The sequence below is a fragment of the Myotis daubentonii genome, chromosome 1, assembly GCF_963259705.1.
Source record: "Myotis daubentonii chromosome 1, mMyoDau2.1, whole genome shotgun sequence".
Taxonomy (NCBI): Eukaryota; Metazoa; Chordata; class Mammalia; order Chiroptera; family Vespertilionidae; genus Myotis; species Myotis daubentonii.
The window spans coordinates 145,724,648-145,752,505 of record NC_081840.1 but is presented as its reverse complement, the minus strand read 5'-3'; the positions used below and the strand labels follow the sequence as shown (position 1 = coordinate 145,752,505).

The 27,858-nt window shown below is 38.7% G+C and overlaps 1 protein-coding gene across 1 annotated transcript in view; it reads right to left on the bottom strand.

The window, feature by feature from the left end:
- GSTCD (glutathione S-transferase C-terminal domain containing) overlaps window positions 1-27,858 on the bottom strand; it is a 145,040-nt gene that overhangs the window by 116,355 nt on the left and 827 nt on the right. Inside the window, exons 2-5 of the mRNA XM_059661643.1 lie at window positions 16,235-16,675; window positions 15,149-15,616; window positions 5,403-5,654; window positions 28-121 (exon numbers count right to left, since the gene is read on the bottom strand). Of these exons, the coding sequence (XP_059517626.1) occupies window positions 28-121; window positions 5,403-5,654; window positions 15,149-15,616; window positions 16,235-16,654 (1,234 nt within the window). The 5' untranslated portion in view covers window positions 16,655-16,675. The remainder of the gene's footprint in view (window positions 1-27; window positions 122-5,402; window positions 5,655-15,148; window positions 15,617-16,234; window positions 16,676-27,858) is intronic.

Sequence of the window (27,858 nt, the reverse complement as noted above, 5' to 3'; positions counted from 1 at the left end):
TTAAAGGAGAGAAAAAAACAATCTCACCTTCCTTTGGGCTCACTGCTGCAGGAAGACTACTCCAATCAATGGTCCAAGTAGGACAAGGGTGAGGAGAAAACATCACTTCAATGCCTTTTTCCTAGAAAAGGAAATAGTCCCTTACCAAATTAATGAATTAATTAAAATCCTACTATGTATTACAAGGCCAAATTTCTATTTTCTATACTAGCAAGGAAGAATATAAACATCAACAATCACCGGGTTTTCCTCAAGATATTTGGTTACATAAGAAATATAACAAAGTTTTTTTTACAGCAATTACTTTCCTTTTTTTTTTTACACTGAGATAATAAAAAGTAATGATATTAAAAAACTATTACCTGAAAATATATAGAAGTAATGAACTACCTAGAAATATATTGTGTGTCTAAGAGAAAAGTCACCTGAGGATAAAATTTTATCAAAAACAACCCACACAGAGATGATAAAAAAACACACGATTCTACTTATATCCATTAATATCTATCTGTGTTTACAGAAAACTGCCACAACCTAGAAGCTCTATTTAACAGGACTAAAAAGCCTCACTTCAACATATGCCTTTAAAATATCATCTATACCAGTCTTTTACACATGTCAGCAATGTCTCTAGAAAAGAATTCCTCTGGTTTAACCAAGCAGTTCCCAACTTTTTCAATATATCAAAAATATCTCAGACTTCTTTCCCATGTTAAAAGTTGTACGTGTTTTTATTTGATTCAAGAGACAGTGGCATGGCCCTAACCGGTTTGGCTCAGTGGATAGTGTCGGCCTGCGGACTGAAGGGTCCCAGATTCGATTCCGGTCGAGAGCATGTACCTCAGTTGCGGGCACATCCCCAGTAAGGAATGTACAGGAGGCAGCTGATTAATGTTTCTCTCTCATTGATGTTTCCAACGCTCTATCCCTCTCCCCTCCTCTCTGTAAAAAATCAATAAAACATATTTTTTAAAAAAAAAGAGAGAGAGAGAGAGTGGCATGGCATACACATGGATGCCCTGACTCCTACCAATCGAATTCTGGGTCCACAGCCCACAGAATATCCATGATTCATGTATTTGTCCCCCCAGTAATATCCTATTCAAAAGAAAAATCCCCAAGAATCTATCATGAACCCTTTTATATCAATTAGTTCATGAGATAACTTTCCATTATGAAAACTAGCTAAATTCTTATCTCAAAGGAAATAACAAAGATTTTTTTTGGTTGGGGTAGAAATATAGCTATATAGGTCTAGAGGTTGAGAGTAATCACTTTACCTCCCTCCTATCTTCCTTATTCTAGTCTAGCCATATTGGACTTCTTGCTGTCCTTCATTCATTATTTTGGAGTATTTTAAGAATATAGCTATATTGACATATAATTTATATGTCATAAAATTTACCTTTTTAAAGCACACAATTCAATGGTTTTTAGAATATTCACAGTTGGGCAACCATCATCACCATCTATTTTGAGAACATTTTCATCACCTCATAAAGCAGCCCCACACCCATTAGCAGAACCTCTCCATCCTCCCCCCTCAGCTTCTGCCCTAAGCAACCACTAATCTACTTTGCCTGTATGGATTTTCTCAGAGTCTTTTTTGAGTGGAATCCTCTGCCTAGACCACTTTCTCTAAATCTTCAATTCATCCAGGTTATTTGCTCAATGTCTTCACCTAATCAGATAAGTCTTTTTGACCATCCTACCTAAATAGGACTCCTACCCTGATCACCTCCACTCTCTTATCCCACATTATTTTTTTACAGCATTTATTGCCTAACATGTTTTTTCTTTGTTTATTTCCACCACCAGAATGTAAGCACCATATAACAGTCAATTTGTTCTTCATGTATCCAATATTCAGACCACTGCCTGATATTTAGTAGGCACATATATGTTTTTGGACTGAATAAATAAGTACATTTCAAACTTCTGGAAAATTGTGGAGGTAAGAGTATGCCAAAGAATATGGAAGGGGGAAAAAAAAGTGAGATGTGAATGTTCTTAAGAAATACTTTACTGTCTTATACTTGCATTAGCACCAATTTAATGTGTCCTTGTGTAATTGGCACAAAATACTATGACTATACAAAAATGAAAAGTTACTGTATAATTAAAATCAATATAATTTCATAACATATTAATTTGATATAATATTTACTGGCTTCCAGAAATACGTGTCAATAGAGAAATCCACTAGTAAGTAGCAAAAACCATGCCCTGTTGAAAAAAAGAAATTTTATTGTATCTACAATCAAGTTTGAACTAAATGAAAATGAAAATTTTAACTTATTTTCAGATTTGAACATTCTTTTTAAATTATAAGTGTAATGTCCCAGTTAATTTTTTACAACCATAAGATTTAAAATAAAAAATGAATCATACAGAATGTCTACTATACTCTCCTAATTTATAAATGCAGGAATTTATATCTTTTAGTGAAATGACCTACTGAAGGTCACAATGTCAGCTTAGCTGCAAAACAGAGACTAGAATCCAAGTCACTGATCTCTAGTCTAATCTTCGCTCCCAAGTCAATGACTAAAAGTGGTGGGGATACTAGGGCAGATCCATTCCTAAGAAACATGGAACTCTCTGACAGATAGTCCAGGTTTAAGGATTCCCAACTGGCTTGCCAAAACTTTCTTAGAATTGCACTTAAGTGTAAGAATTTTCAGACCCAAACTTTCCTTCCTTTCTGATCTCATGTACAGTGGTCAAACCTGCATCATTAAGGAAGGCTCTGCCAGCCTCTCCGGGCTCCCTCCCACTTTCTCTCACAGATTTTTCCTCACTAGGCCTCTTGCATATCTAATCCTACCTTTCAGTTGAACCCTTCTTGGAGGACCTGAACTAATAAATCCCCAGTAAATTAAAAATTCAATATCCCTTCATATTTTTATATCATTACAAAAGAGTTTATTTTTATAACTAGGGGCCCGGTGCACGAAATTCGTGCACTGGGTGTGGGGAGGGGGGAAGGGGGGAGTGTCCCTCAGCCCAGCCTGCCCCCTCTCACATACTGGGAAGCCCTCAGGCGTTGACCCCCATCACCCTCCAATCGCAGGATCGGCCCCTTGCCCAGGCCTGACACCTCTGGCCTAGGCGTCCGGCCCGGGCAGCAGGGACCTGCAGTGGCAGCGGGGGGTGCTGCGATCGCGCGGGCTCTGCCCCTGGCCCTGCAGGAAGCCTCTGGCTGAGGCGTCAAGCCCAGGCAGCAGGGACCCACAGCTGCAGCGGCCCCGCAATTGTGGGCTTCGCTTTAGGCCCAGGCAAGGGACCCCTAGCTCCTGGGACTGCCAGCTTCGACCGTGCCCAGCTCCCATCGCTGGCTCCACCCCTACTTCCTTCTATCACTGGCCAGGGCGGCAAAGGCACCTGATTCTCCGATCATGGCTGGGGGGCAGGGCAAAGGCGGCCCCAGCTCTTAGCTCCACCCTGGGTTTCCGATCACTGTCAGTGGCAGGGGGCTTCTTCCTGCTTTCCCTTTGGCCTCCCTGCATTGTGCCTACATATGCAAATTAACTGCCATCTTGTTGGCAGTTAACTGCCAATCTTAGTTGGCAGTTAACTGCCAATCTTAGTTGGCAGTTAATTTGCATATAGCCCTGATTAGCCAATGAAAAGGGTATCGTCGTACGCCAATTACCATTTTTCTCTTTTATTAGTATAGATTGTTTATTAACTTGTTATGAATTTAAATTTTAGTTTTTTTAAAATGTTTAAAATATTTTTAAATGCCGAAACCGGTTTGGCTCAGTGGATAGAGCGTCGGCCTGCGGACTGAAGGGTCCCGGGTTTGATTCCGGTCAAGGGCATATACCTGGGTTGCGGGCACATCCCCAGTGGGGGATGTGCAGGAGGCGGCTGATCGATGTTTCTCTCTCATCGATGTTTCTGACTCTCTATCTCTCTCCCTGCCTCTCTGTAAAAAATCAATAAAATATATTTAAAAAAATAAAATAAAATAAAATAAAATAAAATATTTTTAAATGTATAAAATGCAGAAGTCTTGCCTAATGTCATTTTATTTCTGGAAAAGCATAGGTAGAAAAATCTGAATTACTAATCTTTCTTTCAAGACTGCACATGTATGAATTAAAAGCCCAAATTTTTGGTTGATAAATCTTAAAAATACTAAAACAAAGCAGATTACTCTACTAATTATTATTTATTTAAGAACATTCAGGAGGTGAACAGCTTAACCATTTGATCAAGGCACATCAAAGTTTGGACATGCCTTGAAAGCTTCTAAAATCAACTTTATAATCCTGTCTCATTGTTTCATCACTAGGCTAACAAGCTGAACTGAAAAAATAAGGGACTGGTGTCATTACTAAAATCTTCTCACGCTTTTTTAAATCCCTAAATGTGTGTTAACTACAGAACACAAATGATTCCTAACCCAAGTAGAAAAATATAAGAATATTTTTTCAGTACAACTCAGATGAATAGCTCAAATTACTTCATGAATTCTCTATTCAAATAAATCTTCAAATAGTCTAAGTTAGAAGCAAAACATTATTGTAGATTGTCTTGAATGGCAGAGAAAGAAAGCCTATTGGTGAAAACTTTTACAATTACTATGAACTAGAAACAAATTATGCTGCAAAGAGAAAAAACTATAAATCATGTGTTATTAAATAAACTAGCACTGTAATCAAAGAATAAGATAAAAACAAACTTCAAAGAATTTAAAAATCTTAAATTAAAAAATGTTAGAAAGTTGAGATATCTTTATATTTCTTTAAATCATCATCTCAAAATTTAAAAAAACTTGAAACCAAATCCTTGCAACCAAAAAATACCAGGTAAAACAATAAATTTGATAGGTGTGATATAATCTTGGTGTCTTGAATATAGAAAAAAAAGTTTTGAGAAAAATACTGTTTAAAAACACATTTGCTGACTTATTTGGCTCCAAAGACACATAATATTAAAATACTTCCATTTAAAAAAAAAAAAGAAAAAAAAATCTTGCCCTAACCGGTTTGGCTCAGTGGATAGAGCATCGGCCTGTGGACTGAAAGGTCCCAGGTTCGATTCTGGTCAAGGGCATGTACCTTGGTTCCCGGCACATCCCCAGTGGGGGGTGTGCAGGAGGCAGCTGATCAATGTTTCTCTCTCATTGATGTTTCTAACTCTCTGTCCTTCTCCCTTCCTCTCTGTAAAAAATCAATAAAATATATTTTTAAAAACGTTTAAAAAAAATCCTTCAATTTACTATAACTCACTTCAATGCAAAAGGCTACTAGAAATATTAACTGGTCAAGAGTGATATAGGATAGCTACAAATAAGATTTATAACAAATAATGTCAACAAACGATTACAAGTTAGGGTAACATTATCACATGCAATTTTTCAAAGAAAATTTTAATGAAAACAATTTAAGTACCATTAACTTGGTCATCGTGGGCCTTGGGCCTCCTATAAATGAAGGGTCATTTTGTTCCTCTGCACCTGGGGCTTCATTTACGTTTGGATGCTGTTCATTTGACGTGGTCAGCAGCTCTGGTAAATGGCAAAACTGGATCCCACACTGAGAAGCGGCTGTTTTCACTCTTGGCACTTCCTGAATCCTCTGGTACCATGAGGCCAGCAGTGGAAATTCTATCAGCTTTTCAGAAAGTTTCTTGCAGATAATTAACTAGGCAGTAAAAGAACAAAATACGGCATTATATATTTTTTGTTTATGACAGCTATATTGAAGTATCTTTATGTACCATAAAATTTACACATATTAAGTATACAGTTCAAACAATGAGTTTTAGTAAGTTTATACAGTTGTGCAACTACCAGTATAATCTAGTACTAGAACACTTACATCACATCAGAAAGTTCCTTTGTGACCATTTACAGTTCATCTCTGCTCTCTTGGTCAGTTGCAGGTAACCACTATTCTGCTTTCTATATGTATAATTTTGCCTCTTCTGAAATTTCATCTAAATGAAATCATAAAATGTGTGTTTTATTTTCTACTTAGCATTATTTTACTGAGCTTCATCCAGGTAGTTGCTTTTATTAGTAGTTTATTTCTGTTAATTATGATAGAGCATTTAATGACTTTTATTTATTTACATTGCTCAGATGCTTTCTCCTAAGCACCACCACCAAATTTCAATTTCTTTAAAAAATTAGTTTACTCTTGCTTCTTTGTGAGGCAGTGAATAGAAACAATTATATTATCTCAAATAGATTATGACTTATGATTATGAACATGTAAATAAGTACAAAAGGTCAAGTTACAGAAAATTTCTACAATATCTAACAATAATCAATACCAAAGTAGAAGCCAGGCAGCACAGAAAGTTAATTTAAAAAATTCACAGGTGTATATATATTTACTCTACTTTAAGTGGACTTTAAGGTGAAATAAGCACACATAATTTCCTGTAAGGGCAGGTTTTATGTTCAACTCTGTACACTGCAACACTTAAAACACTGCCTTGCAAAAAATATGAGCTGTTTAGTGAATGAAAAATGATCAAGGATCATTTATTAGCTTCAATCTTTCACACTGCTTTTTATGATCCGTTAGGAGTTTGTGAAATCAACATGGATTTTTAACATATCAGGAACAAGACAAGGATGCCCACTTTCACTACTTTTAGTCAATAGATTATTGGAAGTTCTAGCCACGTCAATCAGACAAGACAAAGAAATAAAAGGCATCCAAATAGGAAAAAAGAGGTAAAATTGTCATTATTTGTAGATAACATGATACTATATTTAGAAAACCCTAAAGATTCTACCAAAAAACTATTATGCAACTAATAAATGACTTCAGTAAAGTTGCAGAATACAGAATCAATATATAAAAATCTGTTGCGTTTTTATACACTAATAACAAATGATTCGAAGAAGAAATTAACCAAAGAGGTGAAAGACCTGTACTCTGAAAGCTAAAAGACATTGAAGAAAGATATTGAACAATATAACTGGAAATAACTGGAAGAGTATATCATTATTACCTAAAATAATACATAGATTCAATGCAATCTGTATTAAAAACCATTGACAAACTTCTCAAAATTAGAACTAAACCTAACATTTATATGGAATCACAAAAGACCCCGAACAAATCCCAAGAAAGAACAAAGTAGGAAATATTATGCTCCCTGATATCAAACTATACTACAAAGGTACAAAAATCAAGACAGTAGGGTACTAGTCTAAAAAACAGATATATAGATCAATGGAATAGAGATCCCAGATATAGTCCTCACTTATATAGTCAATGAATGTAGGATAAAGAAGACAAGGATAGCAATTGAATAAAGACAGTCTCTTTAATAAGTGGTGTTAGCAAACCTTACATCACATAAAAAATAAACTCAAAATTAGTTAAAGACTTAAATGTTAAACCTGAAACTATAAAACTTCTAGAAGAAAACATAGGCGGTAAATTCTTTGACATCACTCTTACCAAAATCTTTTTTAATATATTTCCTCAAGCAATGGAAACAAAACAAATGGGACTATATCAAACTGAAAAAATTTTTGCACAGTGAAGGAAACCATCAAGAAAACAAGATAACCTACTGAATGGGAGAAAACATTCACAAATGATACACTGATACAGGGCTAATATCCAGAATGTATAAATAACTCATACAACATCAAAAACAAGCAGACAATCCAATTAAAAAACAGGCAGAATACCTGAATAGACATTTCTCTCAAGAAGACATACAGAAGGCAAACAGGCACATGAAAAGACATTCAACATCACTAATCAGCAGGGAAATGTAATAAAAACCACAACTGGTATATCATTTCTCACTTATCAGAATGGCTATCATCAAAAAATCAGCAAATAGCCCTAACCGGTTTGGCTCAGTGGATAGAGCATCGGCCTGCGGACTGAGGGGTCCCAGGTTTGATTCCGATCAAGGGCATGTACCTTAGTTGCGGGCACATCCCCAGTGGGAGGTGTGCAGGAGGCAGCTGATCGATGTTTCTAACTCTCTATCCCTCTCCCTTCCTCTCTGTAAAAAATAAATAAAATATATTTTTAAAAATCAACAAATAACAAATGCTGGTGAGGATATGGAGAAAAGGGAACCCTTGTACACTGTAGGTGGAACTGTAAATTAGTGCAACCACTATGGAAAACTGTAGAGAGAGCCCTCAAAAAATTAAAAACAGAGTTGCCATATGACCCAGCAATTTCACTTCTGGGCATTTATCTGAAGAAAACAAAAACATTAACTCAAAAAAAATTATGCACCCCTATGTTCATTGTAGCATGAATAGTAATAGCCAAGATATGGAAGCAACCTAGTTGATGAATAGATGAATGGATAAAGAAGATGGTACAATGCAGCATTAAAAAAATTAAATCTTGCCATTTGCAAAACCATGAATGGACCTAGAGCAGTGGCTGGCAAACTGTGGCTCTCGAGCCACATGCGGCTCTTTGGCCCCTTGAGTGTGGCTCTTCCACAAAATACCACGTGCGGGTGTGCACATACACTGTGATTGAAACTTCATGGCCCATGTGCAGAAGTCAGTATTTTGTGGAAGAGCCACACTCAAGGGGCTAAAGAGCCGCATGTGGCTCGCGAGCCGCAGTTTGCTGACCATTGACCTAGAGGTATTATGCTAAGTGAAATAAGTCAGATGAAGACAAATACCATATTATCTCACTTATATGTGGAGTCTAAAAAAACTAATAAATGAATAAACAAAATATAATAGAAACAGACCCATAAATATAGAGAATAAGCTGATAATTATCAAAGGGAAGTAGGTAGGGAAATAGTAATAAAAAGATAAAATAAAATACAGAAAATATGAACGTACACAGCATATAGTAACATGGATTATTTTATAAATATATTTATATATAACATAAAGATGTATATTTGTATTTATATGCTCAATCATCTTGGAAAATACATTTTACTGTGGAAGTAAAGTTTGGAAAACACTGTGTAAACTGTGCTCTGAAAGCCAAAAAAGTTTGTAATTCTCACCAAAATTCTTAATTGAGTGGAAATAAATTATGTGCTAAGAGAATTTAGCTTAAGCTGTGATGAATTAATCAAGTAAAAAACGTTCTCATCTCCTCACCTTTCTTTTACTCTCCTTGGCAGGGACTTATTCTTGTTAGATGTATATAGTATCTTTCCTTCTTTTTGAAAATAAGTTGATTATGTAACAACTAGAGGCCCGGTGCACGGATCTGTGCACTGGTGGGGTCCCTCAGCCTGGCCTGTGCCCTCTGGCAATCCGGGACCTCTCGGCGGGGGATGTCCAACTGCCAGTTTTGACTCAATCTCCTGCAGTCGGGGAGTAGCCCCAACTGTGAGTCCTGCTTCTGGCTGAGCGGTGCTCCTGTTGTGGGAGTGCACTGACCACCAGAGGGCAGCTCCTGCGTTAAGCATCTGCTGCCTGGTGGTCAATGAGACAGTCATTTGGTTGTTCGGTCACTTAGGCTTTTATAATTATAGATAATTCATGTTTAAAAGAAATTGAGGAGTTTTACTCTGTGTGGCAGACCATCCATTCCATTTAATCAGCATGCCAAGCTGCTCTGCAACATCCAGACGGTTGAGGAGGCACTGCACCACATTCGTTAAATACAAGATGTATTTAAGGAAGTGGCTAATGAAAAATGTATGAAATGAAAATTAAATTTGCTCCTAAAAAAAGGTATTTTTAAAAATTTACCTGGCTGATATGATCAAAGCCATCATAAATATCACAGATTTAATTAAGGACAAGAAAACAAGAGAATTCATTCTTAAAACAATAGTGAAAATTGTACTACCAAAAGTACAAAATGAAACTCTAGTGGCTTTGTAATAGGGGCAGAAAAATTTATTTGCACAAAAAGAGAAGCAAAATGCTACATCTATCCAAAATATCTCCTCCTCTGCATTATTTTCCAATCACTTATATAAAACATTTTGTACTTCTTTCATATCATTTTTAGTTATGTCTACTCTGTCAAAACATGTCATAATGAACAAATGCTTAGGTGAACAATGTAATAAGCACGGTAAGAAAATACTGCTCTTTTGTATTCTTGGCCTATTTCTGTGACTAAATATCACGGCTTAAGATTCAGCTTTCTGTTTCTGATCCAAACATAGTAACTTGACCTTGCTTCCTAATCATGAACTTGATCGTGATCTTTAGGACTGCTACTCCATCACTTCAATGTGTGTTAATGCAAGCACATAGATTCAGCATCATAGCCACTGTCTGAACTAAAATGACTGCTTCATAATCCAAGATGACTTAAACGAGGAAAATAAATATAACTGAAATAACATCAAGGCTTTGGCAAAGAAAGATTAATTCCTGAAAGAAAAGGTACAGATCCAAGAAAATTACAAGCAAACAAAAAAAAATATTTTAAGATTTAGTTTACATAGAAATGGCAAGAGAAGAATTTAATCATAGGATACATGTAATAGAAAAGGCTGAGTGTACAAGTTTCCCCCTATTTAAAATTGAGATGAAAACAAGTTTCTCTCTGTAGTATTAGGTAGATTGACTCAGGGGTAGTCAGTAGATGTACTGCCTGATTAAAGTGGAGGAAAAAAACCCTCTCAATTAGTAATACTTCAACCTCAATTGACCCTAATCAGGTAAATAGTATTTAAATTAAGCTAAAATCAAATGCAAACTAGCTGAAGATGGATGTCTGGATAATGATCTAAAATTACCTTCATGCAGGTGAATCCAATTTTTTATGTTTTGTTGAGTTTGAAAGCAAATACTCATCTTCTCTATCACCTTGTTTTATTTTCTTTGTAGCAATTACATTATTTAAATACTAGTGGCCCTGCGCACGAATCCTTGTGTGAGTAGCTCGCTGCTGCTTGCCTCCACTGGCCACCTCACTGGTAGCTCAGCTGGTAGCTCTCCTTCACACGTACCTCGCTGCCCTGCCTTCCTCCTGATCAATCCTTATGCTGCCCCGCCCTCCTGTTGATAGATTGTTATGCTTCAGGGTGTAACGACCATTTGCATATTACCTCTTTATTATATAGGACTAGGGGCCGGTACACGAAATTCGTGCACTGGGGGAGGGGGGGGAGAGTGTCCCTCAGCCCAGCCTGCCTCCTCTCACATACTGGGAGCCCTCAGGGGATGTCCTATTCACGGCTTAGGCCTGCTCCCTGCTCCCCTTGGGGTGCGGGCCTAAGCCGCAGTCTGGCCTCCCTTTGTGGGAGATGACTGGGCTAATCAGGGGAAGGAACCAGTCCCATCACCCCGCTGCTGCAGCCACTGCCAGTCACCCCAGCCAGCAAGGTTTTTTCATCAACACGGACTCCAGTCCTGTCACCATGAAAAAATGACAACTTTCTTTAGGCATTTTCAAGATGTGTCTTTCATATAATAATAATTTATTTATTATTTTTTTATCCTCACCTGAGGATATGTTTCCATTGATTTTTAGAGAATGTGGAAGAGAAAGGGAAAGACAGAGAGAAACATCAAAGTGAGAGGAATACTTTGATTGGTTGCCGCCTGCATGAGCCCTGACCTGGGCCCCGGCCAGGGAGGAGCCTGCAACCTAGGTACATGCCCTTGGTCAGAATTGAACCCAGACCCTGCCATTGGCAGGCCAAGGCATTATCCACTGAGCCAAAGTGGCTAGGGCAGGATATGACATTTCTTAGCCCTCTGGCAGCGGACCTTCATTTTTTCACCAGGAGTGTGGTGAAAAACCCTAGGTCACTGTTTTGGATTCTTATTACCCAAGTTACTAAGAATATTACCAGTGGCATACAGGGAGCTTAAACAATGAACGGTCAGAAAAGGTGCTTCCTCTGTAGTTCACACCAATCGGCAGCTTGGCACCCCACCCATCCCTGCCCCAGGCTTGACGCCTCTGGCCCAGGCTTCAGGCCTGGGCAGGGGAACCCCATCTCCCCCGATCACGGGCTCCACCCTTGCCCAGGCCTGATGCCTTGGCCAGAGGCGTGGACCCCCATCACCCTCCGATCGCCAGATTGGCCCCTTGCCCAGGCCTGATGCCTCCAACAGAGGTGTAAGACCTGGGCAAGGGACCCCCATCTCCCTCCCATAGCTGGCTCCGCCCCCCGCCCAGGCCTGACGCCTCTGGCCCAGGTATCAGGCCTGAGCAGGGGACCTGCACACCCCTCCGATTGACGGCTCCACCCCCCCGCCCAGGCCTACGCCTCAGCCAAAGGCGTTGACCCACATCACCCTCCAATCGCAGGATCGGCCCCTTGCCCAGGCCTGACGCCTTTGGCCCAGGCTTCAGGCCTGGGCAGCGGACCCCCAGACCCTTCCTATTGCCAGGTCCGCCCCTGGCCCAGGCCTGATGCCTCGGCCAGAGGCGTCGACCCCCATCACCCTCCGATCGCCGGATCGGCACCTTGCCCAGGCCTGACGCCTCTGTCAGAGGTGTCAGGCTTGGACAGGGGACCCCCATCTCGCCCCAATCACTGGCTCTGACCCCCGCCCAGGCCTGATGCCTCGGCCAGAGGAGTCGACCCTCATCACCCGCCGATTGCCGGATCAGCCCCTTGCCCAGGCCTGAGACCTCCGGCAGAGGTGTCAGGCCTGGGCAGGGGACCCCCAGCTCCCACCATCCCCGGCTCCGCCCCTGCTACCCACAATCTCTGGCACTGCCCCTGCCCAGACCTAAGGCCTCTGGTGGAGGCATTAGGCCTGAGCAGGAGACCCCCAGCTCCCCGCGATCTCCCACTCTGCCCCTGCCTAGACCTAATGCCTCTGGCCAAGGCCTTAGGCCTGGCTAGGGGACCCCCAGCTCCCCGCGGTTGCAGGCTCCGCCCCTGCCCAGGCCTAATGCCTCTGGCTGAGGCGTTAGGCCTGGGCAGGGGACCCCCAGCTCCCACCATCCCCGGCTCCGCCCCTGCTACCCACAATCTCTGGCACTGCCCCTGCCCAGACCTAAGGCCTCTGACCGAGTCATTAGGCCTGGGCAGGGGACCCCCAGTTCCCCGCGATCTCCCCGTGATCTCCCGCTCTGCCCATGCCTAGACCTAATGCCTCTGACCGAGGCGTTAGGCCTGGGCAGCGGACCCCCAGCTCCCCGGGTTGCAGGCTCCGCCCCTGCCCAGGCCTAATGCCTCTGGCCAAGGCGTTAGGTCTGTGCAGGGGACCCCCAGCTCCCCGTGATTGCAGGCTCCACCTTTGCCCAGGCCTAACCTCTTTGGCCAAGGCTTTAGGCCTCGGCAAGGGACCCCTAGCTCCCCGGACTGCCGGCTCCGCCCCTGCCCAGCTCCCACTGCCAGCTCCACCCCTGCTTCCCGCTATCACTGGCTGGGGCAGCAAAGGCGCCCGGTTCTCCGATCACGGCTGGGGGGCAGGGCAGCCCCTGGGGGCTGCCTTTGCCCTGCCCCCAGGCTCTTAGCTCCCCCCTGGGTTTCCGATCACTGTCAGTGGCAGGGGGCTTCTTCTGTCCTTTTCCTTTCACCTCCCAGCATTGTGCCTACATATGCAAATTAACCGCCATCTTAGTTGGCGGTTAATTTGCATATCACCCTGATTAGCCAATGGGAAGGGTAGCGAAGTTACGGTTAATTACCATGTTTCTCTATTATTAGATAGGAGGATGTATTATTTTTTTGTTTACGTGTTCATTTCTATCTTATCTTACTAGAATATTAACGCCAAGAGGGCTGGACCTTATTTGTCTTGTTCATCATGATATTCCTAGTGCCTATAGTAGTAGGCTTTCAATAAATGTCTCAAATGAATTCATGGATGTGCCACTTTGATTCAACTTATTTATGACATTAGAAGCAATTGTAGTTATTCAAGCAGACGATCAACAGTATTTCATAACATATAACAAGTGACTGCTCTAATGACTGAAATTGGTAATAGAGGGGAGAAGTCAGTCATAAGAGAATTTACATTGACAAGGAACAAAAACAGATTATCTTTTTCCTTACGCAGCTCAATGGACAATATGAATATATATGACCTTTAAAATACTAATCAACACCTAAACAATTCCTGAAACTTTTAATATCCTTTAATTCTGAAGTTATTTTGGCTTCTAATCTTATTTTATTTTCATTTTGAAGAAAAACGTTCTTTAAGAAAATGCCAATTGATTAATACCACCTTAGTAAAGCTCTGGCCTCCAAATATATAGATTTTCCTTAGAAGTCTTTTCTCACATGTCAGTAGAGATACCTGAAGTGTTGGTAATATATAATGAGAATGAAATCTGGTACCTGATTCCTTAGTAGGGAAAAGGTGAAATACTTCAAAGCAAGAAAAATGCAGCTCTTGAAAACCAACTGGAAAGCTGCAGAGAGATACAGCTTCCCATGTTCACTCTGATGTTATTTTCACCTTGATCTTTTTTCTTCCATATGGGGAGGGAATGGAGAGTAGGGGAATGTATACATCTCCATGCCCCTAGTAGGAAAGAAAACTTTCCATGTAATTTTATGGTCAACAGGGAGACATATAGATGAGGATAAAATATTTTTAATTTAATAACAACATAATTAAATTAGTGTTTTAAGTGACAACTTAATTATAAAATATAGCTGACAAGACTTTTATTATTTTTTTAATTTATTTTTTTAAAGTATATTTTTATTGATTTCAGAGAGGAAGGGAGAGGGAGAGAGATAGAAACATCAATGATGAGAGAGAATCATTTATTGGCTGCCTCCTGCAGGCCCCACACTAGAGATAGAGCCCGCAACCCAGGCACGTGCCCTGACCGGGAATTGAACCTCAACCTCCTGGTTCATAGGTTGACACTCAACCACTAAGCAACGCAGGCCAGGCTAGCTGACAAGAATTTTAAGTGCTTGAACAGTGGAACCTCTAGCATTAAAAGGGAATCACAATAGCAATTTGAAATTACTTATCATAACAATTAATTGATAACATTTTAACAACTCAAAATTTAAAGTCATAATTATACTTACTGAGAGCTTACACTGTTGTCCACAATTCATACAAGTTATCATTTATTCCTCACACTCGTCCTATTAGATAGGTACTATTATTATATTAGCCCTATTTTACAGATTAGAGAATGGAGACAGATATTAATAATTTGCCCAGGAGCATAACGATAATAAGAAGTGGAATTGGGATTCAAACTTAAGCAATTTTATACACTGATCTCACAGTAATGTACCCACTCCAGATCAATCTTACCAAAAAGTGATGGACACAGGGCAAGAGCACGATGTCTGTCAAAGTGAAGTAAAGGCCCTCCGCAAACACATGCTCCAGAGGCGGAAGGTCAGAGGCCTTTGCTTTTCTTATGTGAGCCGGTTCCCTGGGGGCGGCAGCTGCTTCTTCCTGTACTGTGAGCTTTGAGAATGCCACTTTCAGTTCCAGGCTCTTGGACGAAGGGTCCAACTCCTCAGATGTTTCCTGTCTCTGGGCCTTGCTCTTCGTTTTTTCCTTGACACCGGAAGGCCCCACTCTGGCAGCCTTCTGTTGCTTCAGCTTCTGCCGACGGAGCTTGTCATCGTTGTGCACTCTAACAGGCTCACTAAGCTTCTTCTCCAGCTGCAGTATTTCTGCAGGGATGCTTGGGCGCCGGTCAGAGGATTCTTTGAGAAAATTCTCAATAGCTAAAGGGATGGTGAGTTCACATAGCCTGGTCCACTGACTAACCTACAAAGCAAAACAAGAAATGAAATAATTCTTTATTTTCAACATAGCTTAAAGGAAAGTAACTTTTCATTGGGAAATAAAGCTGGTTTAGCGAATTTGTCTTGATGTGAACCATTCTTGGGCTACGCTATTATGCTATATGAAGACATATTTATAGTACTTCAGAAGTGATAACATCAAACATTGAAGGTTTAGCATTCATGTATCTGGAATATATGCTCTCCACCTGGATCCTCTTACTAAATAAATCCTTACTTCCCAAAGCTTTTAAAGTATACCACCACCCAAAAAAAGGTGGGTTCCCAAAGCATTGCTACTTAAACTCCTGTTCATATGTAAAAGTTCCCTTTAAAAATTCTCAATGTAATTAAAAGATTAAGAAAAAAGAAGTAATGCTCTAAAATAATATCTCCAAGCCTCATTCATTAAATCTTAAATTCATATTTTTTCAATACTGCGCTGAATTATTGGCATACGTGATGGGCTACTTTATTTCTTTGGTTAGTGTAGGTTTTTTTTAACGAAATGAAGTTCTAATTTCCAGTAGAAAGTTAAATGTCTAAGTGAATGTGTAATTTCTATATGGCTTTAATAACAGAAGAGAGACATTATACTTACCTCAGCACAGGCTTTCAAGCAAGTCTTTTTAAAACCCAGAAGTTCCAAAACTTCCTTCTTCGAGGGGTCTGCTTCATATGATTTCTGGATTATGTGTCTCAGTACAACAGCAAGTCCTGCTCTACAGAAATTGTCTGGTCTTTCTACTACTGCAGGTAAGCAGCAATTCTGGACTATCGGTGGAAGCTCTTGCTTTGAAATAATCTGTACTTGGACATCCTGTGACAGTACATTTTTAAGTAGTGAAACATCTGTACTTTCTCTTGTGAGTACTAAGTAAACTTTAAAGATTTTGCAGTCACAGTATGATAACAAAAATAAAGTTACAGATGTATGAAGTGGAAAAATGCATCCTTCTATTTGGTGAGAAAAGTCCAGGTACAGATATTCTTCTGTAAGACTTTTCTTAATGCCTTTCATTTTCTTCTTTCATTGGTTCACCTGAAGCATAAATGGAAGTGGTTATAGGCCTTAGAATATAATAATTTAGAAGCTAAAAGATGAAATTTTTAAAGCATGTTCTAAAAATCAGCAAGGATTTGTGATAGAAAAGATTCTACATGAATTTATTCCTGGATTGAATACACGGCTTCCAAAACAAATATTTCCACCTGTGCTATTAACTAATCTTTGGGATGATTTTATACCGAGCTCCTTTATAATGAGCAAACTCGGCCTGGCTGGTGCAAGGTGCTTAGAGCATCGGCCAGTGAACTAAAGGGTCCCAGGTTCGATTCCAATTCCCAATTCCCGATTGTTTGGGGGGGCACATGCCTTAGTTGCAGGCTCATTCTGGCCCCTGCCAGAGCCTGTGTGGGAGGCAACCAATCAATGTGTCTTTCACATCCCTGTTTCTTTCTCTCTGTCTCTTCCCCTCACTTCCACTCTCTCAAGAAAAATCAATGGAAAAAGTATCGTCTAGTGAGGATTAACAAGCAAATAAATAAATAAAATGAGCATGCTCAGGTGTTTTGCCATAGAGCCCTCCCCACCAAGTATTCTGAGGTTTCACTACAGGTGAGGACAAGACATGAATAGAATGGAAAATATGAAATTCCCAAGAATACTGAAAGTTGTCTGGGGCTGATAGCCTTGAGACGCTTTGACAGTGCTGGTCCTCCACACTGTTTCTGATTTATGACCCTAGGACATAATAATCAAGGGGGATATATTTATTTCCTCAGGAGAAATGGATTCTCCCAAAATAAGTGGGTTTTGTTATGTGGTAAGCTATTGCATGCTGAATCACAAGAGAGAAAAAATTGAATTTCCCCATAATTTAGATTAGTGGTTCTCAACCTTCCTAATGCTGCGACCCTTTAATACAGTTCCTCGTTATGGTGACCCCCAACCATAAAATTATTTTCGTTGCTACTTCATAACTGTAATTTTACTACTGTTATGAATCGTAATGTAAAATCTGATATGCAGGATGTATTTTCATTGTTACAAACTGAACATGATTAAAGTATAGTGAAACAATATGTAATTATATATGTGTTTTCCGATGGTCTTAGGCGACCCCTGTGAAAGGGTCGTTCGACCTCCAAAGGGGTCGCCACCCACAGGTTGAGAACCGCTGATTTAGATGTTGGTAACTGAGATAGCTCAAAGTTAACATATCCAAAATCAAGTTCCTTGTTTTCCCCACCCCCAAATCTGTTCCTCATGTATCTTTTCTGTCTCAGATAACAGAACACCATCCTTCTAGCTGCTTATGCCAAAACCTGGGAGTCATTGTTAATTCTCTTTTCTTTCACACTTCCATAACCAGTCCATTAAAAAGTTATTTTGGCCCAGCTGGTGTGGCTCAGTGGTTGAGCATCAACCTCTGAACTGGAGATCATTGTTTGATTCCTGGTCAGGGCACATGCCCAAGTTGTGGGCTTATTTCTAGTAGGGGGTGTGCAACTAATCCATCACCCCTCTTATTAATTATAGCATTTGCTTCCTAACATTGCTTCCCATCCTACCTCCCCCTCTAGTCTCTTCTCAACATAGCAGCCAAAGTGATCCTGTCAAAAATAAAGTAAGATTATGTCACTACTCTGCTCAAACCTTCCAATATCTTCCTATCCTACTCAGAGAAAAGGCAAAGTTTCTAGAATGGTGTACAAAGATCTCTTGACCTAATCTTTTTTTGTCTCTGAGTTCATAGCAACTCTCCCCATTGCTCACTGCTTCAGCCAAAGTGCCTTGTTAGATATTAGGTACATTCCCACCTCAAGGCCTTTACACTTGATGATTCCAGTGCCTGGAACACTCCCTCATCTCCTTCAGACATTTACTCAAATATGAACTTCTGAGATCTTCCCTGGCTACTACCAGTATATTTAAATCTGGAACCCCAACACCCACCCTCCCTGAAAAAAATAAAGCCTTCTATCCTTCTATGCTTTTCTTCATAGCTCTCATCACTGTTGCAACATGCTATCTATAGTGTCCCCTAAAAATGTATACACACTATAATAGCTAATAGCTCAATTTTGAAAATGAAATATATTTTAATAAACACTGCATTTAGAATTATTCAGTGTGTGTAAACATTTTGGGGGCACCTTATATTTATTTTGTCTGTCCAAACTAAAATGTTCCATAATTAGAAATTTTGTTTTGTTCACTCCTATGCCTAAAACAGGGCCCAACTTTATATATATTATATATAGAATCAAGAAATATTTGTTGAATGAATGCATGGATGAATCTACACACTCGCTTTTAAAGATGCAAACATACACAATTTTGAGGTCTAATTATTGATGGTATTTTCAAGTCATAGTCTAAGACTTTTGTCAATTGTAACTTTTTGTTTGATTTACACATTTCCTAGGTCTAAAATTCCCCATGCTCTTGTCCATAAATCACAATTCAAAAATTAACACTAGATGGCACTCTTTGAAAGCATTCACCATGGAAGCACGTAGTAATAGGAAGACAGTATTATTAGAGGAAATTTATTTTAAAGGCCCTTAAAAAGTACACATGCACCTCTGTTGAGTGTATTGGAAATATTAACATACCCTAAATTTTAAGAAACCTTCAACATACTAAATTTCCTTTAATGTTCTAAATTCCGTTTTTTAAAATCAAAAGCAGAATAGTTAAATACACTTTAAGCTTTTGGTTCTCAACTTTTTTAATAAAGAAATAATAACCCATTATAACAAATGTACATAGTTACTAAGATACTGTTTCAGAAAACCACTTAATAATGCAAATAATCTCTGATGCTGTTTTATATTTCTTTTATTAAAACGTAACACATATGCACCATGGTTTGCTACTTCTTTAAAAGGTTATTTAGGCTAGAAAAATTATTTCATGTAATATAAAAGCAACTACTTTTTAGCCCATGGAAACCATTTTTCCCTGAGCTGAATTACTTTTTTTTTTTAAATCTAGAGCTGATTTATATAAAAAAGAGTATTAAAGCCCACAGGCAAAAGAAACCATTTTCTAGGAAATGGACAGTCTCTGAAGAATTTGTCCCTACAAATCTATTGCTGACTAATTTGCCAATCCTTTTAACTTCTTCTGACAGTGGGTTACTATAAAGAAGATCCCTAAGTGCATAGGGTGGGGGGATGGGGACTGAGAGGAGGGGAGTATAGGCAGAGAAAATGGGAGGTGATATCTGTAATACTATCAACAATAAGAATATGTGGGGGTTTTTTTTGTTTTTTTTTTCCTTTTTTAAAAAAATATATTTTATTGATTCTTACAGAGAGGAAGGGAGAGGGATAGAGAGTTAGAAACATCAATGAGAGAGAAACATCGACCAGCTGCCTCCTGCACACTCCCCACTGGGGATGTGCCCTCAACCAAGGCACATGCCCTTGACCGGAATCGAACCTGGGACCCTTCAGTCTGCAGGCCGACGCTCCATCCACTGAGCCAAACCGGTTTGGCAGAATATGTTTTTTTAAAAAGGTCCCTTAGTGCTTCAAGAACCAGATTTGAAATAAAACATAATGGATTTCATTTGCCCAGCAATCTAGGAAACAGTAATTATGAGACCAGTCCTAATACTTAAACAAACAAAAAAAATCTGGAAAGCAATGTTGTGCTATGTTACAGTTTTTGATTTAGGAAATGTAGAAATTTTTTAAAAAATTAAGGTTCATGTATATTTGCCAATTCTAAGGCACAAAAGAACCTTGAGAACAGACTTTTACCTGTTATATAGACTATTCTCTCCATAAGCACTTATAAATGCTAAATGTCAATGAGATAGAATAGTAATAATCTAACCATGGAGATATCTAAAAATTAATGAGATGCCTGAGAGAAAATGCAAAGCACTATTGAGTCTTAACAAAATTTATTTTTTCCAATACAGATGTTGATGTTTTCTTCCTAGGGAATTAAAAATGTTACTTAATGATCTCGGAGTTAAAAAAAAATTACTCTCCTCGGGCAATTTCTCCTCCTAAAGTACTAATGTAATTCCTAAAATAAATATTTAGTATTAACAAACTTGTACAAATTTTATGTTTTGGGCTTGTACTGTGCCTTTAATTTTTCAACATGCTTGAAGTTTGCAAATACCATAGGCAAAGAAATTCTTCTTTTCCTTCTCCATGTCTATCTAGAAAATTCCTTTGTTCATTAATCTTGTGTCATGAGCTTTAAAGAGGTAGGTAGGTTCTGTAGAATCGTCTCCTGGGTCCCCAGAGCTTCTGGGACCCAGCCCTTGTTTACTCCATATTACATTCCTGAAATGAAGTGAGAAAGCCGCACACAAAACCATGAACTTTAGGAGCTGAACAGAGAGATGGAGTGTGCATCTCTTCTCTGGACATGCCAGTTCACTTGGGAATGTTGCAGGGGGAATAAAGAAGTTAAAAAAAATGCTTAAGCCTTGGTTTCATTACTTGGAAATTTTCAAAGATAGTTTAAACAAAGTAGCCATAATTTTAATATTGTAGGCATTTAGACTTTTTTTGCATTCTCATTCTAATTAATATATCTTAGTGTTGATAAATTGAAAAATTTCACATATGAAAAGGGAAATGAGTTTTATAGGTGTTTTCTTATCTAACATAAATGAGAGAGAGAGAGAGAGAGAGAGAGAGAGAGAGAGAGAGAGAGAAACATATTGAAAATAAGCACAATTCTCCAGAAGCAAAAAAAAAAAATCTTAAAGTTTTATGCTTAAAAATCAAGTCTGGATCTATAGCAACTAAATATTACATAATAGATACATTATCCTATATAATAAAAGCCAAATATGCAAATTGACCAACCAGTCATTATGACACACACTGACCACCAGGGGGCAGATGCTCAATGAATGAGCTGCCCCCAGCCCACAGGCAAGCCAAGACAGGTGTGAGCAGGGGTCCCCCCATTGCCTCGCCGGTCACCCCGCAGAGGGAGGCAACCGGTGGTGGGAAGCAGGGTCAGCGAGTGGGCGGTGCCAGGCTGCCCAAGGCAGGTGCCAGAAGGGCCGCCCCCCACCCCATCACCCAGCCAGTTGCCCCACAGATCAGCCCTGATCGCTGGCCAGGCCTAGAGATCTTACCCGTGCACGAATTTCATGCACTAGACCTCTAGTATATTATATAATAAAAAAAACAAAAAGTATATAACTGCAATAAAATATTGAATAGTTGATTTGTTTTCAAGTAAGAAAATATTACTATGCCTGGAATTTAATAGGAGCTTAATAGATAAATGAATAAACATAGAATACAATTCTAAATAATATTATCTACATTTTATTTTCCCCCATGTACTAAGCACAGAGAATTTTAGATATTACTTCTAATCTTCACAATCCTTGAAAGTACACTTTACTTCCATTACATGAGAACCATACATCAATCCAAAAGATTTAATTGAACCTATAATGGAATCTTATTTGAAAACATTCAGGAATTGGTATTTTTCTAACGTAAATACCACTGTTTTATAAACTCCAAATTTCAAAAATTGAAGCATATTGAAATTTTATTGCAGCAACCATTTCAGTTTCCTATATGCAACAGTGTCAGACCAGGGTGCATTTCATCTCCCTGTTTAATCTCAACGCAGAACATATGTGAAAAAATGGGCTAGGCTCAAACGAGTGAAAATTGGTGGAAGAAATATCTATAACCTAAGATGTGTAAATGACACCATCCTACTGACAGAAAGCAGTAATGATTTGAAACAGCTTCTGATGAAAGTGAAAGAAGAGTCAAAGTAGGACTGCATTTAAACATTCAGACAAAAATTATGACTACAGAATACTCAATTTTAACAGACAATGAAAACTGAAATTGTTAAAGATTTTGCTTACCTTGGTTCAATCAATAATTCAAATGAATGCAGCCAAGAAATCAAGAGAATGCTGAGACTTGGAAGGCAGCAATAGAAGAATTAGGACAGATCACCAAGAGCAAAGTTGAGTCATTAGAGACCAAGGCTAAGATCATCCGCACCCTCATATTCCCAATTACTGTGTACAGATGTAAAAGCTGGACAGTGAAGAAGGCTGATAGGAAAGAAACATGCTGTTGGAGGAGAGCTCTATGCAGATATCCTGGGCTGCTGGGAAGATGAACAAGTGGGTCCTAGAACAAATTAAGCCTGAAACATCACTGGAGGCAAGAGTAAAACTGAAGCCATCCTACTGTGGGCATAATCATAGGCCGGATTCTTTAACACTAGAAAGACTGAAATTTAGTATACACCTATATTGCCCAAAAGCAGTCAAAATGACTGCATTGTGAAAGAATAATATCGGAGCACTCTTCACTTATGTTCCTTAGCTTTTCCAATAACTCACTTCTATTCGACATTTCTTTCATGAATTTAGGGCGCAAAAGAAATAAAATAAACAACTTATTAGAACAAGTATCACTGCATAAAGATTCGAATAACAAGTACTAGTTTAGCTTATTGAGCAACTGCAACTTATCAAGTGTCGACAATTTATCATGTACTTGTATGTTATCATGTGACGGTAATCGAAAAAAAATGAAAACTGTTATTTCAATACAGAGCCGAACTGGTCATATAAGAAATTTACTCAATTCAATAATAAGAGTCATTTGATTATTTAAAATTTCCCAAGCAGTCAAAATGACTGCTTTGGGGCAATATAGGTATAACACATATATATATACCGGAAATGAAGGAGGTTGGAGGTAACTACAATTATTAATAAACGCATTTATATGTTGTACAAAAAGTCACAAAGTTCTAAGACATTGTGTCCTTATATACATAATTGTTTTTCTAATTGAAATTAAAAAGCAGTCAAAATGACTTCCTTGGGCAATCTAGTGTTTAAAAAGACACTAATAGTGGGAAAAATAGAGGGCAGTAGGAAAAGGGGAAGACCAAATATGAGGTGGGTTAATTCCATAAAAGAAGCCATAGGCATGAATCTCCCTCCAGGAGTTGAGCAGGGCTGTTGAGAACAAGACACTGTGGACATCACTCATTCAGTCACCAGGAGTCAGAGCCGACTGAACAGAATGTAATATACGCAACATTACCAAAGTAAAAGTCATTAGAAATTATGTTATTTTAAGCAATCATTGAAAAAAAAACCCTGTATTCTAAAGGCAGGCGCATTTTATTATTCTTAGCACTGGATTAAGTGCTTTGATAGTTTCTTCCTGATTCTTCATTGGATATTCCTTGGACTTCTGAGGGACCGTTGGCTTAATGCTTTGCCCTATTCTCAAACTACATTCACTCCTTTGAGTACTGGCTTTCAAACATTTGGTCAGGCCACACAATGAGAAATACATTTTATAATGCAACTCATTATACACTGAATAAAAGTTAAATAAAATAATGATGAAGAAATCTCCTATGTGGGAGATAGCTAATAATTTTTACTCTGTGTTTCTTCTTGTTTTTTAGTTCTGGTTAGTACTCACTGAATTGATTTCAAGACCCACTAATGGGCCAACAACTCACAATATAACAGGCCTGTTATAGGTGATCTCCAGTGCCAGAGGTTTAAATATCATCTATGATGCCTGTATTTCTCACCTATATCCTTTCCCCTGAACTTCAGATTCCTGTATCCTGACATCTCACCTTGGACATTTCTCTAAACCTCTTCTCTTAGTAGTCTAGTCCTCTTCTTGGTAAGATGGAACACCCTTCACCCAGATGTTCAGGCTCATAACTCAACTCCTTTATTCCCTCTCATAACCTACTATTTCTATCTTTGAAATATATGCTAAATTCAACTTCTCAGCACCTCTACTATTATCACCGTAATCTAAGTCATCATCAGCTCTACAAGCCTATTAACTATTTCCTCCACTCTCCACAAAACAGTAAGTGCTCCAACAATAATCAGGGTGATCCTTCAAAAACATAAATCAGATCACGTCCCCTGCTCACAACCATCCCCAGTAAACTCCAAGTTCCTAACATGGCCTTTATAGGGCCTAATGTGACCCTAGTTATCCTTCTTTTCTTACCTCATCTCCTACCCCTCTGCCTTCTTGCTCACTCCTGTCCAGCTGGTTCTCCTTACTGTTCTTGGAAGATGCCAGGAACAACGCTCAGACATGAACATTTTTGTATCTGCTGTTCCCTCTACCTAGAATGCTCTTCTTCAAGATATTCACATGGTGTGCTCCTTCATTTCATTGTAATATTAACTCAGAGCAGCCTCTCCTGACAACCTAAAATGAAAAAGCACTGCACTCACTCACTAGCCCCTTTTACTTTACAGCGTTTACTAGAGGCCCAGCGCCGGAATCCATAAAGCCCCGCCCACCCACCCCACCTGCAGCCCTGCCCACCTGGGCACACCACGCTGCACCCGCCCGCCAGCCACCAGCCTTGCTGCGATCCGAGCCTGTGGGCTGCAGGGGAGGGACCAAGAGGTGTGCCATGCACTTAATGGTGACCGGTCGTTTGGTCGTTTTGGTTGTGACACCTCTTAGCCTTTTATTATGATTACCTGACATAACATCTCCAATGTTAAATGAACAGTACTCAAAATTTAGTTCAAAAAATGAATGGATATACATAAATGACTATCAGTAATAACTGTAATGAGAGTACTATTAAGAACTTTGGTCTTAAAAAAAAAAAAAGAACTTTAGTCTTGATACATGAACCCCATTCTTCTTGACACCATTCTCTCTCCCAAATGAATACATCTATTTTAATAGCCATCTATGTATAAATTAAAATCAAGAAATAAGATCACCTCTGTGAGCTGGACTGGCAAAAAGAATAACTAGAATCTATCCAAACATATAAATAAATAAAGCACAGCTTTGGCTGGTGTGGCTGTTGGTTGGAGCATCGTCGTCCCCTCCACAGGGTTGTGGGTTCGATTCCTGGTCAGGGCACATACTTCAGGTTTGATCCCCAATTGGGGAACCTCTGGGAAGCAACCAATCAATGTTTCACTCTCACATTGATCTCACTCTAAAATCAATAAAAGCATATCCTCACGTGAGGAATTTTTGAAAAGCATAAAAGATTTTATGTATGCTTTCAGGCAAGAGAAATAGGAATCTAGATTTTACATATTGACTTAGCAAGTAGAATATTTATGCACCAATAATTATAAAGTAATGGATAAGAGTCTAGAGTCTGGAGTTGATTAACCAGGGTTAGTAAATTCTGGTTTTGATATTTAAAAACAATGTAAAAGTTTTCTGTGCCTTAGTTTCCTCGTTTATAAAATGGGGACAATAATTACAACACTTACCACATAGTGTGTTGTGAAAACAGAATAACGCCTATTTAGAATAGTAAGTTCCTAAGTAAATATTAGCTATTATTCTTTTATAATTAATCACCAAATTCCTTATCCATTGACACTATTAAAATACACAAATTTTGATAGGGAAGCTCACGTTATGCTTTCTAATTTCAAACTTCTTCTCAGGAAAGGTAAGGGGTCCGTGTTGAACTGAAAAGGTATCCCCTTCCCCCCAAATATTGAAAAAAACCTATTAGTTAATGAGGCTGGTATCTAGGAAGTCACACAATAGAATATAAATGATACCCTAAGTTCACATTAACTGCTTATATTGTACAAAATAGCTCATCACAGTTTACAAGTATGAAAACAATTCAAATTCTTTACTTTCTTAGAAATTAAAACTTAAATTTAAATTCTCCACTACATCAAATGGTCAACATTATGGATATTAGAACTTAACTTGTATTTTAAACATTTCACAAAATAACACTATTTGGTTGCAAATGTCACCCCTATTTTCTTACAGTAATATAGATTTTAAAAAACAAACAACTTGCCCCTACAGAGATCAACAGCAGCTAATTTCCTTAAATATTAAAAAAGTTAACAAAAGAAAAAAAAGTCTGAACTATTTCAGTGCTCATTGCACTTTGTAATGTGGGGATGCCTACAGTTAAGTTCTAGAAAACAAAATCCTGTAATTATGTGTTTTCTTATCTGGGCTAGAAGTGAATTAAAAAATGCTTAAAAGGAAAAAAAGCTTACTGTAAATTTAGCCATAAAGGAAGTGTGTCATCTTCTCCCCGGAAAATCAGGGAATCACCTGTTGCCAGAGAATCATAATGCCTCTAGCTAAGCCTGACCTCATAATTAATAGGGATTCACAGCATGAAATGCGAACATGTTAGAAACATCAGCAAGCCTGAAATCAAATTACTAAATTCCTACAGCTGGTTATGATCGAAATGGTTTCACTCTTTGCATTTTAAGTACTAACCATAACAGAATTGAGGCAGCTATTTTGAACTTGAAGATAAAAAGAATATACACTAGAGAGCTAGGTATGTACTACAGATGTTTTAGTTGACTAGCCTCAGAATGTGGAGAGTTTCAAGTTCCGCTAAATTGTTGTTATAAAAGCCAACTGGATACACAGTAGTTATTCTTATTTCAAATCACAGGTCATACAGAAGCTACATATTTAAACACAGGTTTTAAAAAAAACACACCAAAAACACAACTTGATGGGCCCACTACTACATAAGTTTGAACTCTGTTTAAAGCATACAACTAGAAGTATGAATACTAGTAAATAAATGAGCTGATAAAATGATTTTCAAATCTGATTTTTTTCAGACTCATTGTTGAAGTGAGACCTGTTAAAATGATGCCTTCAGGTAGAACTCAAACACAATTTCAAATACTGAGCATGCTTAAGGCAATCCTGAGTAGTGTGGCAATTAAAAAAAATAAAACTCACATAGCTTAATGCTTTATTAAATATGACAGCAGCCCTAGTTGCTTTGGCTCAGTGGGTAGAGCCTCAGCTTGTGGACTGAAGGGTCCCGAGTTCAATTCCCATCAAGGGCACATGACCAAGTTGCCTGTTCGATTCCCACTGGGGCCTGCAGGAGGCAGCCAATCAACGATTCTCTCTCATCATTGATGTTTCTCTCTCTCTCCCTTCCTCTCTGAAATCAATAAAAATATCTTTTATAAATAAATAAATAAATATGACAGCAAATCACTTGGTTGTATTTATAACAAAGAATTTATTTTCACAATATTTAAATGATCGTGTATACATGTTTCAAATTTGTCACATCATTCGTTCTTACCAGCTTTTGCATTTTTATCCTTGAAACACTTTCTATAGATAAGCTTAGAAAAAGCATTGCAGCTTCTTGATCAATAATTTAATATATTATTAAATGCTGGCATTTCC